Below are 17,096 nucleotides of genomic sequence, written 5' to 3'. Positions count from 1 at the left end.
CATCAGGCCATGGACAAGAGTCTGCGATCCAACAGCCTGAACAGTAATGCGGGGCCCTTGTTCTGTGGCCAGAACACTGGGCTGTGTCAGAGGCAGAGCTAGCAGAGCTGTAACACTGGCTGTGCCACCCTGACAGACCTCACCACTATCACCCAGCCCCTCTTCCAGGTCCTGCTAACCAGATAGTCAGTGGTGCCAGGCAAGACACAATTTTGCAGATCTGGGCATATTTTCTACTGATTTTGCCAAAATTCAAGTTCTCTCATGTGACCACTGAAAATTTCAAATTGCATTTTTAAAGTTTCAAAGTGCTTAAGGTTTTCAATGCTGCAGTCCGTCTGGTTCCGATACCAATTTTCAACTAAAAACCAAAGGTTGAAAGCAAATAAATGTTAAAATATTTATTGTGTGAGTTTCTTCCCATGTAGTTAAATCACTGTTTTGCAGTGTGTTGGCCAAGATGATCGCACTTCTTTGTTCACGTAAATGTACAGCCACATTACAAAAGGAATGAGAGAAAGAGAAATTGCAACCAATAGACGAATTCCTCCAAGTGGATTTCTAAAATGAAAAGCAAAAAGCAGTATTGTTATTTCAGATCAAACTTATCTAAACAAACAATCATAAATGTATGGGGGTGACATAAGACTTGCTCTCTAGACTTGTCTACACTAGACAGCCTCTGCCACAATAGCTATGTCAACACAGTTATGTCACCAGAACCCCATAATAGAAATGTAATATATGTCAACAGCACAAGTTCTACCAGAACAAGATCACCACCCCAACAAACAAAAACACTCTTTTAAGGCCATACTTGCAGGAATGTTTAACACCCTGCCCCTTCTTTCAGTAGATATTTCCCCTCTCTCCCTACTTCCATACAAAGACTCCCCACATTTTATTTTTTCCAGATAACCGTGTAAGATCAAAAATAAACACTGATCTAGTTTAAATAAGAAAAACACATAATGCTGCACTTTATAGGAATCAGTAAAGATACAGCAATGGAAATAGCTACCAGATAGGAAAAAACCCCTATATTTTGCTTCTTTTTTAAATAAGGATACATTTTAGTCCTTTAAAAAATTGAGGGCCTGATGGCATTTTCTAATGGCAGGAATAGTTACTATGAGCTCGTCCCCAGGAGTGGGAAAGTGCGTTTCCCTGGGGAAAAATAGAAGTAGCATATATTTGTGCCATTGCAAGCTGTCCCCAGGCATGCCCCAGTACATGTATTTTGGCATGTGGCTAATTGCCCTAGGTGGATAACAGAGGTTGGGGCCAGCATCTGGGCTAGCCCCGACAGCCTTACCTGGGGTCCTGGGGGCCTCCCAGGGCAGCAGGGGCAGTGGTCTGGGCATTCAGAACCTGGCCAGCCAGACTGTGCTTTCTGGTGGTGTACATGCACCACCCCGCTTTTTTCTGCTGTGGTTTTTTTAAATGCTTATGGAGTAACATACCTAACTCTTCCTAGTTAAATAGTGAAGTAAATTGAGACAGCGATTCTCAGGGTGCCACCAGAACCTTTGAAGGGTGCTGTTAGCCATGAGGAGGTAAGCCGATAAAATTAAGCAGATAAGCCAGGCTCCAGCTTGTGCCTGTCTGGATGATCCCCCCCACCCCTGCTTCCCAGTCCCTGTTTAAGGAGGTAAGCTCTGTAATATATAAAATAGTTTTTGAAATTGGTGTCACTCAAGTCACAAAAATTATGGAGGGGTGCCTCAAGTCCATAGAGGTTGAGAACCACTATTTGCAAGTGCTGAAAGCTCGTTTTTGTGTCTGGTATGGAGTACTGCACAGGATGCTCATTCTTGGGTCTTCACTCTTCAGCTCAGCTCTGGTAGAACACCCTTGGCTCTTAAAACTTTCTAATCTTTGGGGCAACAGTAGTAATCAAAGCACTTGTCTTGACTGCATCCCAGCTGGCCCTCCCATGAGGCACCCAGTGGGGAACCAGGTCACCTGGGGGAAACAATAGGAAGCATGGGCCCTTGATGTGAGGGCTGTCAAATAGAGCTGTGCGAAGGTTTGGCAGCTGATTTGATTTGGAGATTTGGTTCAATTTGGTGGCTGAATCTCTGAATCCAAATCAAAATCGGGAGACCCATTAAACTGTTTGAATCGAATCAGAAGCCTCTGAATCAATTCAGAGAAATCTGGAGAGATTTGGCCATAGGCTGTACATGCAGGCACTAGACAGTGCTGGTGGGAGCAGCTGGACGAGCCCTGGCTTGAGCCGGCAGCCCCAGAAGCCATGGCTCCCCTGGCTGCACCCCACTGCAGCGAGGCAGGCAGTGCTGGCAGCCCCAGGAAAAGCCGTGTGGCCTGAAGGTGATCGAGGAGCTGGGGGATTGAACCAGGAACTGAGGGGCAATGAACAGGGGCTTCCCCCCAGTTCCTGGTTCAGTCCCCCAGCTGCTGCAGCTGCTCCCAGAGCTGCCAGCTCAAGCTGCAGCTTGTCTGGCTGTTCCCATGATTGCCCCCTCACCAGGGTGAGGCAGGCAGTGCTGGCAGCCCTGGGAGAAGCCAGGGGGACTGGGGAGGGGGATGATCAGGGAGCTGGAGGATCGAACCGGGAGATGGAGGGAAGCCCGTTTGTTCCCCCAGCTCCTTGATCACTCTCCCCAGCCCCTGTGGCTTCTCCCAGGGCTGTCAGCTCAAACCAGGGCTCATCCAGCTGCTCCCGCTGGCACTGCCTCCCTGTATAGTCTATTGCTGAATAAGAGTCAGTGCTGAATATATCTTTGGATTCAGATCTGGCCAAATCAAATCGGGACAGTGATTCGAATTACTGTCCCTCCAAATTGCCGAATCCAAAGCAAATACTTTCCGTTTCGCACAGGCCTACTATCAAACTCTCCCACTCGCTTTGAGTTCCAGCAAGAGCTTTTTCAGATGTTGCTGCCTTGCACCTCATGCCCACCTGAGCCCTTTATGTCCTTGATCAACTGCTAACCTGACCATAAGATTGTCTCAGCCCATGGCCTGACACCCTGCCAATTGTGTAGACCTTGTTTTTAAGATTATAGTTTATTAAACATCTATTTTAAACGGTTTCTACAGATACACTGGTGGCCAGAACAGGGAGCATTTAACCATAATTCAATAGCCCTATAGTATTTCCCATACAAAGGGCTTAGAAAGACATACTTTGCTGAACTGCGACAGAGACTCATCCATACTGTAATAATCACCAGACCAGATAACTCCCTAGAGGGGGGGGGAAAAAAAAAAGTTACTACAGTATTTGCATATAAAAATAATTAACTGCAAAAAGCACTAGGTGTGCATGTTCTCTTTCAGAAGAGTTCGGTTATCTTGGACCAGGATCTGAGTTTAAAAAACTTAAGGGGATTTCCCTTCCCTGCACCCAGCAACCTTCAGCATCCGCAAAATATTTACTTCTACTTTCTATTCTACTCAGTGTTTTATAGTAAACATCAGATGTTAATTTAATCTTGCAATGGGATCTGAGGAATACTACCTGGGATCCCAACAATCACACATCCCACTGTGCCAGATATTCATCAGCTCCCTATGCCTGATGTTTAGAGCCATGCGTCATGTAGCCCAAGGCCTGTAGACTGTGGACATATAAGCTTCATCATGCAATCAAAGGCCAAGCTGCATGCCACCTGTTCAAATTAAAATGTGACATAAACCAGCCATGTGGCAAGTGGGGTGCTGACCGCCAGTGAGCAGGGGCTGGTGGAACTCAGTCCCTGGCTGCTGCTGGCACACAGCAGTCTGCCCAGCCTGGTTGTTGTTGCTGCCGTTACTACAGCAGGGGCACAGAGGCCCTGTTACAGCCATAGCCCAGGGATGCTGCTATTGCTACACCACCACGAACTCCCCAGAGAGCTGCCATTCTGGCACGTTCTCAAAGTGAGTGCCCAGGACTAGTGCTCCACTTGCCCACAGGTGTCTCCCATTTATACAGGAGTCTGAGACATCACATATTTTACTCTACACACAAGCAAGCACCTTAGTTATACAAACAATTGAAGGAATATTTGTTTCTTTGCCTAGTGAGAGGTTTCCACCTTCTTCCCCTAGTTCAGCAGGAGTGACTTCAAGGGCTTAGCAGAATTCAAGTCCAGACCGACAGGGCTATGGTAACAATCAAATACAAGAAACTTGTGAAACTCTCCCAATTTCTAATTTTAAAGTTCTGGAAACAGAATACGAAGGGCTTTAAAATGCATAGTGCCTGTGTTATAGGTTTTCAAAGCCCAAATTAATCCTACTCATTGCTGTGGGCTGACCCTGTAGAAAGAACAGTGGGTCCAGCCAGTCAGAGGACCTCTGGCCCTTCAGTCAACTTTTCACCAACAAATTCTGGACTCGCAATACCACAGCACTGTTCTTCATTGGCCTGACTCCACTTAGTGTTTGGGCTAGTCTCTCATTGCAGCAACCAGACAAGTAAGGCTCTGACTAACTGGGAGTGCTGCAGGTCAAGCCTACCTCACACACTGGGGTACAAATGTGTACAAAGCAGATTTGTTACTCACCTGCCTTCCTCTTCATGCAAAATATTAGCTTGTGTATAAGCAAACAAAGAGCACCCCAAGGCAATGGTCCCCATGACACAAGCAACTGAGTGCAGATCAGACAGAGTCCTCCAAACAACATTATCTGGGAAGAAGAATAGACTGCACTACTAATTGTGTAGGAGCATACAGTTCAAGATGCACTCCCTGTATTTCTGGGAATGTAAAGCAGTAGAGTCAAAGAAAGATGGAGCCTTACAACAAAGTGCAGGCTCAATATGGGAGCAGATGTAGGGTTTTTTTGTTCCAGTCCTAAACAGAACTTGTTCCTTTATGGAGCCAAATTTTCGGATAGTGAAGGAAAGCAGGCTCGGAAGAACTGCTGAAAAATTCACACCATGGGCAGACAGAAATTCAACTCCACAGCTATAAAGATGTTTTTCTCCTTAGGAAATACACATATACCCCACTATTCAATAACTTCAGAAAAGACCAGTGAAAAATGACAGGTTGAAGCCTCATGAAAGCAAGAAACAATTTCCTCACATCCCACGTCTTCAGGCTCTTGTCATCAAGGAAAGTAGAAAAATCACAAAAGATCAGAAGGGGCACACATATTACATGTTCTTTCCTAAGAGCTGTGAAAGGTAAAGGTGAGCAAATGATGCAAGTGGTTCCTTGAATGACCTCAGGAATAAAAATTCAACAAATAGAAAACCTTAGCATTTCTTTAGGGCAGTGAATACTTGGAAGACTCCAGAAAGGAGCATTATGGACTAGCAAAATAGATTATCTATGTGATTTTTTACTGGGTAATAGGTCTCAATGGTAAACTAACAATTTTGCTAAACTGGCTATAGCTCTATGGAGGAAGAATCTGGGCTTTCCACAGCTGTGTCAACTATTTCATAGTGCAGGAGTTGGCAACCTACTGCCCTCAGGTTGGATCCAGCCCACAAAGAGGTCTGACCTAGCTAAGGGCACACAACTGCACAGCGCTGCCTGTACCCTCGACAGCACTGTCCTCCACAGCCCTCCCTGCTGCTCTGTCCTGCCCGGACTTCTTTCACTGCAGAGGGCTGGATATCCATTGTGAGCATAAGCGCAGGCAACTTGAGCTCTCTGGGGCAGATCTGCAGCCTACAGCAGGCAACCAGCCTCTCCCTCCATCCCCCCGAACAAAAAAGGTTGCCAATCCATGTCCTAGTGAATTTATTAAAGGGGACAATTTTTCAAGATAAAAATATCTAGGAAAACCAAATGTCTTTGAAACATAGTTATTTGCTGCAAATAACTTTTAGACTATCTAAATTAAAGGATTGTAGGAAAGCTATTTCTTTTCCCAACGTGTATGATGTTTGCTTTTCTGTTTATCACAGCTTGGACAAGGATAATAGGCTTCTCAATTTCACTTTCAGGTTCTCTGGACCATCCTAATGTTGCAATGCTAAAGTTGTAAACAGCACAGGAGAGCTGTGTATGTGTGTGATGTACTGGTATGTAACTCTCAGCAGTAACTGTTGTGCTTCTGTTTTCTATACACTAAACCTTCATATTTCTGAAACAAACAGCATTTGGGGAAACAGAGCTGATGTAGCTTACTGCAGATGAGAAACAATGTGCGCAGTCTTCAAGAATTTAATTTTTTGGAATTTTCATTATTTTTTGTTAAAGCAAAATAAGATTTATTCAGCTAAAATATAGACTATGCCTACAAAAATATACTTCAAACAAATCACAGACACATTTCTAATACTTGTAAATGGTATAAATCTTACCGATATTTTCTGTACCAAATTTTGGCCTGACATACATACAGCTGTATCAGTCCAAACCAGCAGATAACTTCGCCTAATCAACACAACTTTAAAAATCCTACCATGGCATATCATAACTGATAAAGAATACATTGCTTTATATGTGCCTTGTGCAGTATTCAGAATGCCTGATACTTAACAAAAAATTTCTATCTCCAAAACGATGTACAAACATTAATCCTCACAGCCCTCCCTCAAAGGACCATTCCAATTTTACAAATTGGAAAAGAGAGTTCACTGATGTACTAGTGCCAGTGGCAGAGCCAAGTTTAGAGCATAGTCATTCCTGTCTCTCTCCCTCTCGTGTTCAGGCCATTCTCTGCATACCAAAAGTAAAATATTAGGGTATAAATTCAATAACAAAAATGTTTCCGTGTTTTAAATTTTATGCACAGCCCCATGGGCTACATCCATTCCTGAGCAGTCTACCTGCAAACAGCAAGATAGTTATCATCATTCAGGGGAATGGGAACTTTTGGTACCTGGAGTCAAGGACCGTTGAGCACATTTCCCTGATAAGCCCTGAATTTTCATTTCACTGTGCAAGAGAAAGGAAGCTAATTTCTGGATGAGAAAAGCAACTTTATTCAGAACACCAACATCATACCTGTAATTGATGGTCTACAGCCCACAAGCAGTGTGAGGGCAGCCGGTATAGAATAGACCACCTGATAATGAGACAAAAATATCTTGTCACAAAAGACAGGTAGGTGCAGGAAGCATCAATACCCCATCCAGATAACTGACACCATGCAGAAAAGCAGGTGATCTGGAGCAGGTGTTGGCAACTTACAACTCACAGGGCAGATCCAGTCCATGTAGAGATTAGACTGGTGTCAACAACAGGGTGGATCAGCAGCATGCAGTGGCAAGGGTAACTTTTGCTCTCTGTACCATGCACCTCTGCTGTGTGCATATGATTTCTTCTGCAGTACCCCAACCCTCCCTGCTTTGTTCCTAGGGTCATTCTGTCACCACTTTACTACAGCCTCCAGTTACCATCCTGATTGAATCTGGCACTCCCTGTTGCCTTCAACAACAGGAATCGGCAGCACTTGGTGGCGTAGGTAAGCTGAGCTGCTGTAGGGCATGGGGGAGAACAGGATTAGCACTTGGCATAGAGCAGGGAAGGCTGTGGAGCTTGGGGGTGAGGGGAAAAGGCAAGCAGCATCCCACTGTTCTTATAGGTTGCTGACCCCTGATCTGGAATGATTATAACAGACCTGGATGCAAATAGGTCAGGAGGTGCCCGAGGAAAAGAAAAAGAAGTGATAAGTATTGCTTACTTCAGAGCAAATTGATAGAAGGCAGGGATAAATATTAAAGTGGAAAGAAAAATCATGTAAGTTGCACGTGGACAATAGAACTTGAGCAATTTTTTACCCATCCCCTGTAACTGTTAATAGGGAAAATTATATTCCCCAGAGGTGACATTTTAAAAGGGGGCCTATTGTTTCACTGATACTGGATGCAAGCCTCATTTGAAACAGAAAGCAAACGTTACCTATTCTAGGCAGAATTTCAGAACCCATTCCAGGTAGCTTGAGATCACTCACACATTAATAACAAGGGCATCAAGGCTTTAGCTGACCCCAACAGAAAGAGCCATTATTAATCTCTGAGAAAGGGGATTGTAAAAGGAAATAGGACAGAAACTTAACTCCAGCATAGCTGCTACATAGGCACCAGCTACATGTAACAAGGAGAATTTAGGATCATCTCCAACAAAGCATTCCAGATTCCCCAACCGTTGGCATGTGTTTGCAGTCATACTCACTATCCACAGTCCAGCATCAGGGTCATTTACCTGGAATAACAAAGAGGACAGAGCAGCAGCTTAGACAAACTCTTTACAAGCTCACCCATGAGGTGCAACTTTTAGCTGCATACTTATGTTAGTGCTTCCAGTTGGGGCAAAACTAAAAAGCACTTTATTGAACAGAGCACTCCTAAATCAGGCTGCACTTAACTTTGGGGAGGAAAGGAAAGATGGGCTGACTAAAGCCTATATGGGGATTGTCACTGTCATTTGGATGCATCAGATATAGAAATTACAGAGATCAAAATTTTATTATGCAATGAGCACACTGTTCCCTTGATAAGGCCAACTGGATTAAAGGTAATGCTGGTAGAAAACAGCATGAAGCAACTTTCAGAGTCAATTTGAGCCACCCTTTTGAATGTATAAACTGCAAGTCAGGACAATTTTTGCCACGGACCGACTATTTGACAGTGGGTAGGTCATTGCTTGTTTCTGTGTCTCAACTGGTCCCTCAGTAAAACCCACCAGTTCTTCAGACAACTTTGAATTTTCTATTATATTCTTTTTTGATCAAGCATTTGTTAATTTTGTTGTGGAAATTCTCATACTTTCTCAGGTCTTTGCCATTAAGGAGCAACAGTCAACACAAACTCCACATTGATCACATTCATTCATGTAACATCTGCAATTGGGCAGCTTTGAAACACACACATATATTACACACACACACACACACACACACTGTCTGCTTACAGATGTTAACAACGCCCAGCCCTGAAAACATGCTTTACTTTAAACTCAGGGCACCCCCACATCAAGCCCAGTGCATACCCAGAAGAGACATTGCGTTAGTTGGACCCGGTTCACCCAGCATCTGTATAGATCAGGCACTTTAGTGGAGCTTTTTTGGCTCTTATCTAATAGCTAATTGAATCAACTTTAGATAAAAGTGCCAAAAAGCCCCGCTGAACCATATGATTCATACAGACACTGTGGAGCCAGGCTGAACTAACACACTGTCTCTTTTGGTAAAGCACTTTTTTTTTTTTTCCACATCTGCCATAGAGTTATTCCCTTTTCTAACAGGGAACCTCTGATTCCTGTTACTGAGAGAGAGCAAATGGAGGCAAACTGTGCTCAGGCAGTCTCAGCCTTTTTGGCTTCTGCCCCTGTTCTCTGGCTGGCCCCTTGCTGTCCAGCCCATCATAATGGGCTAGGATCCTGGTCCCAGCCCTGTCAATCCTGGCTCTGGAGTTTCTGACCCTTGTCTCCCACTCTGTGTCCCTGGGCTGAGTTCACCCCTCACAGGCTATCAGTCTCTGAACCTTGTTTTGCCTCTCACAGGTGTCTGTCAATTCAGTATCTTGGGGTCTCCACTCCATGCCCCTCGCTCATGGTTCCTGGCCTCCCGGTTTTGTCCTACAAAGGCTCTGGGCCCTTGAGCCCAGCCAGTGCCTAGAGCCTGACCCCTGGTATAGCACAGTAATAGGCACTTCTCCTTTTAAAGGGCTGTGACTGCCTATCCTGCTATGGCTTGCCCTCCTCTTGACTGCCTGCGTGCAGTTTGCCTCCCTTTGCTCTCTCTCAGGAACAGGTACAGTAGGTTCCCTGTTATACTCTTATCAATATAAGCTAATTTAATTTCAAAAAGTAAAGCCTAGGGAACTGGCTAGATTCAACAACTACTTCTGAACTCAAACACTATACAGACTGCTTCCCTGACTTAGCTGTTGCAGCCTTTCCATACGCTTATACCAACCTTGACTCTGAGGGGTCACACTAGTTAGCAGGGAGCACTGGCTTCCACTACTGCCTTTATTCCCAACCTCCATTCACTGGATCTATGGCATATTAACAGTATGCCATACTTTCACTGACTGAACACTAAAAAAACCAGTTCTGAATGCTACATAGGAGAGATGAGAGAACAGAGCTGTGCACAGCACTTATGGGGGATGTGGGAAACAGTTTGCATGGTGGAGGGGAAGGGGGAGAGGAAAGAGCTGTGCTTAGTCAAAACCCTTAAAAGAGTTATGCAGTGACTGCAGTTCCTCTCCAACATGCTCCTTTTCTCAGAGGGAGGCTAGAGAGAATGATTAGAAAGGAAGAACCTTGACAGGATAGTTCAAGAAGCCCAAGCCCCTAGAGAAGAAACCAAGCCTAGACACCAAGATCAGGGCTAAGCAACACAGCATCCTACTTCCTTGCTCTGCAGAATGCAGTTCTCCTGCTCAGGTATACTGTGGGGCACAGCTGTACTGCTATCCAACGCGTCCACACATGGTGGATAATGGAAGGACCTTCAGGGAAGGTTAACTGTGAAATAAGCAGGGGTAACTATGTTGTGGACTAAGCAGCAGCACAACCACCACCAGGATGAGGTGAGAACAACAGATAGCAATGGTCTCCCTCCTGAAAAGCCACATATATCCTTGGATGGTGCTGTAACATGGCAAGTGTCAAAAAAAAAAAAAAAAAAAATCTTTGGTTTCAGATACCGATGGCAAAAAGGTCAAAAGGCTAACATAACATATTTCGTCGTTATAGTTCCGTATCCAAACCCCACCCCCAGCTTAAATGTAAAACACATGCGCAGTCAGTCAATCTCGCATGAAACCTAAGAACACACAGAGTCTGTTCACAATCATGATTGGCAGTCCTATAATTATTCAAGCCTGGCGTGTTGTAATAGGCTACCCAGTAAACTATAACTTTGGAAAGATTTCTGCCTTCTGTGGAGACCTCCACGCACGCCCAGGAGACAATCAGCGATTTGGCCAGTCGCTGACCTCTCCCCACCTACGGTAAAAGTTTTCAGGTGTATCTGTTCTGCGGGCTCGTTTGTTCTCGCCAAGAGCTCATGAAAATCTTCAGATCAAAGTTACCTGTATGCTTTGCTTAAAATCTGCACCACGCAGTTTGTAATCTGTGCAGTGAGAACATCTGCAAGCTCAACTGAACAGCTCAACTTCTCTTTCTACACTATGCAACCACAACTTCCTCCCTATGCTACAATCTCCTGTAGTGTAAGTAAAAATAAACTTTCTATATAAACAAGACGCGTTAAGCTTCCTGACTCCTCTTGCTTACCCATCTACCTGATTACCTTACCCCCCCCGCGTCCAGCCGGTGGTGCTGACCCAGTCTCGCAGGTCAAAGGTACACCGGTCCTCGGATGCAATAGCAAGTACAGGTAGGTCCTCTCTATAAAGGCCTGCCCAGCACCCCCCGCGATGGCTCTACACGTCTTCAACAGCGCAGCAGACAGAAGATGATGTTAGACTCTCAATGGCTACAAAGGTGGACAAAGGCTGCTGCAAAACACGATCTCCAGTTGTCTTGGTCTCCTTGCCATTGGATCACAGTCCCATTCTGTCAAGAGTCACGATAAAAGAAGTCACGCACAGGTATCTTCCATGAAAACAACTTTTCCAGCACATTCAAGCCCTTTGGTGACTAGCTAATGATGATGGGAGTAGGATTCTAAGGTCTGGAATCTCCTAGTCATGAACTAGCATGAAGGCGGCAACTACAAAAAAGTAGTCTAGCACTTGGATGAGACAGGAGTATGATTTGGCAGCTGTAATGACTAAGCAGTCCTCTTCAGGACCCACTCTATTCACCCCACATAGGGAGGGGGCTAGAAAAGGTGCTGTAAAAATAGAAATACAGAATACTGTATTAGGCTTTCTGACCAGCTAATTGCATCCAGTGGGACCACCTTTACTGAAGTAAAAAATACCAGCAAAGATACACTATTCTGTTCGGGACCTGGAACATCAGGACCCTCATAGATGAACCTAATAGTGAACGTCCAAAAAGCTGCGCTGCAATCATGGCCTCAAAACTCGAACAACACAACACTGATGCAGCTGCACTAACAAGACCCAGCAAGTGGAAGATGGGCAGCTCAAAGAACATGGAGGTGGCTATACTTTCTTCTGGAAGGGTAAACAGGAAGGAGAACACTGGCTTCACGGAGTTGGTTTTGTCATCAAGAATGAACTTATAAGCTAACTCAATGAGTTCCCTATTAGAATTAATAAGCACCTTATGACTGTCTGTAGTAAACTGGCAGGGAGCCAATACGCACATGGGCCCTGACTCTTGACACTGCCAATGAAACCAAGGAGGAATTCTGCGTCAACCATGAACAAGTCCTTTCTGATGTTCCAGAGAGAGACAAACTTATTCTTCCTGGTGATTTCAATGCCAGAGTCTGAAGGAAGTTTAACCTCTGGAATGGAACCATCAGCAAGAAAGGAATACGAAAGGTCAACTCTAATGGCATCCTCTTCTTGACCAAATGTGAGGAACATGGACTTACCATCCAGGGAATCTCATTTTCTCTGTTTAAAAATCCCAAATTCTCTGATTGTAAGAAAACCCCCCCACAAAATTCTCTTATTAAAAACCCCAAATCCACATTTTTCCATGATTAAAATTAAACACCTGTGTGTGTGTGTGTGTGTATATGTATTAGTTGAACACAATGTCTTACTGATATATTTACAATTTTAAAGCAATTTGGAAGCCTACCAGTGCCTCAGTCATTATAATAAAAATAAATTCTAAATACCTATATATTTTGGTATTGGACTTTGTTTTGTTGTTTTAATCATAGAAAATCAGAGTTCCCCCTACCCCTTTGCTCACCAGGACATGGATCCAGCTGCAGCTGTTCCCACACTGAGCATCCCTGATATGCTGGTGTCCTGCCCCTGCCTATGCCATTGCCCCTCACTCCCAAGCCACAGCCCCTCCAGCCAATGCCTCTCACTCCCAACCTGTAGTACCCTGGACCTGCTGATGCCCCTCACTTCTGACCTGCACTCCACCCTAGCCCTGCCGGTGCCGCTCACTCCCAACCCACAGCCTCTGCCCCCCAACCTTGCTGACTGCCTTTCACACCCAAGCTGCAGACCCCATCCCTGCCAGTGCCCTTCATTCCTGACCTGCAGTCCCCTGCCTCCCCCAGCCCTGCTGGAGGGGGCCCCCCAGCTACCAGGGCTACAGGGCAATGTTTGCTGTACTGATCATCAGCTCATCCACCCAGTTACGTCACTCAAACTGGCTCCCAAATGATGGCTGGAGCAGAAGCAATGCCAACGGAAGATCAGCTTTGAAGGACTCAAGGACCCAAATGAGTGACACCTCCCCCACCCAGTGCCTGAACGAAAAACTGAGCAATTCCAATCAACAATGGGAGAATGTCAGCAGTGTGTGGGGTGCCTTCCAGGCCACCATCATCAGTGCCTATGAAGAGATACTTGGATTCTCTACCAAAAACACTAAGACTGGTTTGATGAGAATAACCAGGCAATGAGCTCACAACATAGCTTCATGACCTCATCTTAAGGATTTGGAAGGATGAGGAAATTCCAGATGACATGATTGTGACAAGCTTCAACAAAGCCCAACTGTGGAAATTACAGAGGGATTGCCTGACTGTCCACCACAGGAAAGATTGCTGTGTGAACCCTCCTGAACCATCTCCTCCACTTACTGACGAGCTGCTCCCAGAATCTCAGTGTGGGTTTAGGGAATCAAGTGGCACAACTGACATAATCTTCACAGCTTGCAAGCTGCAGGAGAAATGCCGGGAGCAACATAAGCCTCTCTACATGGCCTTCTTTGACCCCATGAAAGCCTTAAACTGTGTCAGCTGAGAAGTGTCGTGGAGCATCCTTCTGAAGTATGGATACCCACTGAAATTTGTCACCATTTTCTGCCTGCTCCATGATGTTATGTGAGTAGTAGTTCTCAGTAATGGATCTATCACAGATCCCTTTGAGGTTAAAATGGGAGTTAAGCAAGGCTGCATCATGGCTCCAACACTGTTCTCAATATTATTTGTCGCGATGTTATATCTGACCATCAACAAGCTTCCAGATGAAGTGGAGCTAAACTACATTACCTTCAGGCAATCATTGCCTCCTTTACCGAGGCATACAAGAAAATGGGACTGATGCTTAACATTCAGAAGACTAAAGTCCTCCACCAGCAAGCTCTTAGTGAACGGTTCCCAGGTCTGGTAATCCACATCCACGGTGACACTCTGGAGAATGGGGAGTATTTCCTGTACCTCTGCCAGAAATGGCTTCCAAAAGCTGACATCAGGGAGGAAATCCAACGTTGCCTCAAATGTGCCTTTGGACGCCTGAAGAAACAGGTGTTTGAAGATCACTCCATCAGTTCTGAAACCAAGCTCATGCTTTATCAAGCAGTCATGATCCCCAACTTGTCACATGGAGCTGAGACATGGACAATGTACAGGAGACATCTAAAGCTGTTGGAGAAGTACCATCAATGCTGCCTACAGAAGATCCTCCAAATTCAGTGGGAAGTGTCCTCCTGCAAGCAAACACTGCAAATATTAAGGTGATAATCATCCAACATCAACTTGGTTGGGCTGGCCATGTCGTTCAGATAGCCGACTGCAGATTCCTGAAGCAAATTTTATTTTCCCAGCTCATCCAAGGCATATACCCAAATGGAGGACAGAAAAAGTGCTTCAGGGATGTTCCCAAGGCCAACTTCAGGGATGACCTCAAGGCCAATTTAAACAAATGCAACACTGATGTTAACTTGTGGGAGACCATCACCCAGGACAGCCCCAAATGGAAGAAGAGTCTGCTGCACAGATCTCAGTACTTTGAAACCTCACGACAACAACAAATCTCTGGAAATCTCAAGAGGAGACTGGACAGTCACCTGGCTGGGGGTCACCTGACCCCAGCTGTCTTTCCTGCCTGGTGCAGGGGGCTGGACCCGATGATCTTCTGAGGTCCCTTTCCGCCTTACAATCTATGAAACAACAGGAGATGGAAAAGTGGGAGCCGCAGAAATAGCCTGTTGGGGACCAAACCAAGAGACCAACGCCACCCACCCCACTGGAGATACTCAGAGCTTCAACATACCCTGCCAGTCCCCACCAGCCTCAGCAGCTAGCTTCAGTCACACAGGTAAGACGGTCACAGGTTCATCAGTGGCAGGTCCTGTCAGACCAACCTGGTGGCCTTTTATGATCAGATCACTAAATCATTAGATGCAGGGGTAGCAGTGGACATAGTCTTCCTGGACTTCCGGAAGGCTTTTGACACTGTCTCTCACCCCATTCTCATTAAGAAACTGGGGGGCTGTGGTGTCGACACCCACACAGTCACATGGGTTGCCAACTGGCTGGAGGGCTGCACCCAGAGGATGGTGGTGGATGGGTCCTCCTCAACCTGGAGGGATGTGGGCAGTGGGGTTCCACAGGGCTCGGTCCTCGGGCCCACACTGTTCAACATCTTCATCAATGACTTGGACGAGGGGGTAAAAAGCACCCTGTTCAAATTTGCTGATGACACTAAGATGTGGGGAGATGTGGGCACGCTAGAAGGAAGCATCAGGCTACAATCAGACCTAGACAGGTTACAGGGGTGGGCGGATGAGACTAGGATGGGATTCAACACTGACAAGTGCAAGGTGCTGCACCTGGGGAGGAAGAACCAGCACCATACCTACACGTTGGGGAACTCCCCTCGTCAGCACAGAGGCAGAAAAGGATCTTGGAGTCATCATTGACTCCAAGATGAACATGGGCTGGCAGTGTAGGGACGTGGTCAGGAAGGCCAACCGCACCTTGTCATGCATCCACAGATGCATTTCGAGCAGGTCCAAGGAGGTGATCCTCCCCCTCTATGCGGCACTGGTCAGGCCGCAGCTGGAGTACTGCGTCCAGTTCTGGGCGCCGCACTTCAAGAGGGATGTCAACAGCATAGAGAGGGTCCAGAGGAGGGCCACATGCATGATCAGGGGACAGCAGGGCAGGCCCTACGAGGACAGGCTATGGGACCTGAACCTGTTCAGCCTCCAAAAGAGAAGGCTGAGGGGGGATCTTGTGGCCTGTTACACTGGGGGAGTCCCTGTTCCCCCGAGCACTGCCAGGAGTGACCAGGAATAATGGTCACAAGCTGGCAGAGGGCAGGTTTAGGTTAGATATCAGGAGGCGCTATTTCATGGTCAGGGCATCTAGGATCTGGAACCAACTTCCAAGAGAAGTGGTGCAGGCTCCTACCTGGAGGGTCTTTAAGAGGAGGTTAGATGTCCACCTTGCTGGGGTCATCTGACCCCAGTACTCTTTCCTGCCATGGCAGGGGGTCGGACTCGATGATCTACTCAGGTCCCTTCCGACCCTAGAAACTATGAAGCTAAGAAACTACGGAAACAATCATCCTCCGCTGCCAGGGACCAAAGCGGGGGCACGGCCGGGTGCCCGAGGCAGGCCGCGCGTCCCGTCTGCCGGCGCAGAGCCGCCTGCTCTCGGCGTTGGCTGGTGCCCAGCAGGGAAAGCAAGGTCTCCTCCCAGCGCCCGCACTTCACCAGCCTCCGGCCCGCGGGCTGCGCTCAGCCCAGGGCAGGGCTCGCTCCCCGTCCTCGCCGCTGCGCCAGCGCCTTCGCAGCCGCGGTGGGGGCTCTGGCATCGGTACGCGCCGCGCTCCCCTCACCTGCACGGCGGCCGCCAGCCCGAAGAAGACGGCCATGAGCAGGTTGCAGAGTCTCCAGAGCCCGCCCCAGCCCCGGGCGGCAGGAGGCTGCGGGCGGGCGGCCGCCATGACGCCGCGGCGGCTCCTCCCTCCCGCCCTGCGGCCGGGCCGGGCTGGGGGCGGCCTTGCGGGCCCGGCGGGGCGCGGCGCTCGGCTCCCGCCCGCGGCCTCCTGCCGCCCGCCCACGCGCCGTGACCCCCGCCGCAGCAGCCGGCCTCCTCGCCCGTGCCCGTGTTCTTCTCTAGAGAGAAAATGGCACAAGCCTTCTGGAGAGCTGATAGCCATGAAGCCAGGACATGTCTGCCCGGCCTCGCATTGATGTGTTGCGGGGGGGTTAGATCCAGGGGACAGGGAAGGGGGGGATTCTTTCCTGCTGTGACATCATCTGTGCCAGAAACCAAAAGCCCCCGTGCAGGTAACACCTGGACATGGCAACGTTTTAACTCCGTTTTCAACAAACAGCCATAGCAGAAAGTAAAATGCACCCCCA

The 17,096-nt window shown here is 47.2% G+C and overlaps 1 protein-coding gene across 9 annotated transcripts; it reads right to left on the bottom strand.

Annotated features, from left to right (window-relative positions):
• Positions 1 to 386: 386 nt before the first annotated feature.
• Positions 387 to 16,801, bottom strand: TMEM220 (transmembrane protein 220). Of its 9 annotated transcripts, none has more exons than XM_090061646.1 (8): positions 16,568 to 16,801; positions 14,790 to 14,882; positions 13,993 to 14,235; positions 7,976 to 8,120; positions 6,921 to 6,983; positions 4,518 to 4,641; positions 3,154 to 3,213; positions 387 to 561 (listed from the first exon to the last, which is right to left on the bottom strand). In XM_090061646.1, the coding sequence occupies exons 1-8, from the start codon at positions 16,673 to 16,675 to the stop codon at positions 429 to 431; spliced, it is 969 nt and encodes a 322-aa protein (XP_089917772.1). In that variant the 5' UTR covers positions 16,676 to 16,801; the 3' UTR covers positions 387 to 428. The 9 variants fall into 9 exon arrangements, with proteins under 9 accessions (XP_089917772.1, XP_089917773.1, XP_089917774.1 ...); XM_090061647.1 differs by having other exon boundaries at positions 6,921 to 6,981; positions 8,091 to 8,120; XM_090061648.1 differs by having other exon boundaries at positions 14,161 to 14,235; positions 16,568 to 16,799.
• Between the last annotated feature and the right edge of the window lie 295 nt (positions 16,802 to 17,096).

The sequence above is a fragment of the Crocodylus siamensis genome, chromosome 8 (assembly GCF_052110815.1).
Source record: "Crocodylus siamensis isolate JL-2025a chromosome 8, ASM5211081v1, whole genome shotgun sequence".
NCBI classification, from domain to species: domain Eukaryota; kingdom Metazoa; phylum Chordata; order Crocodylia; family Crocodylidae; genus Crocodylus; species Crocodylus siamensis.
This window is presented reverse-complemented; position numbering and strand designations above follow the sequence as displayed.

Excerpts from the sequence above, each read along its gene's own strand:
- TMEM220 (XM_090061646.1), bottom strand. The coding sequence starts at position 16,675 with ATGGCGGCCGCCCGCCCGCAGCCTCCTGCCGCCCGGGGCTGGGGCGGG. Across the intron at positions 14,883-16,567 it reads GGCTGGCGGCCGCCGTGCAG|ATTGTAAGGCGGAAAGGGAC; the intron begins GTGAGGGGAGCG and ends GTTGTTTCATAG. Across the intron at positions 8,121-13,992 it reads GAGGCAATGATTGCCTGAAG|GTAAATGACCCTGATGCTGG; the intron begins GTAATGTAGTTT and ends TTGTTATTCCAG.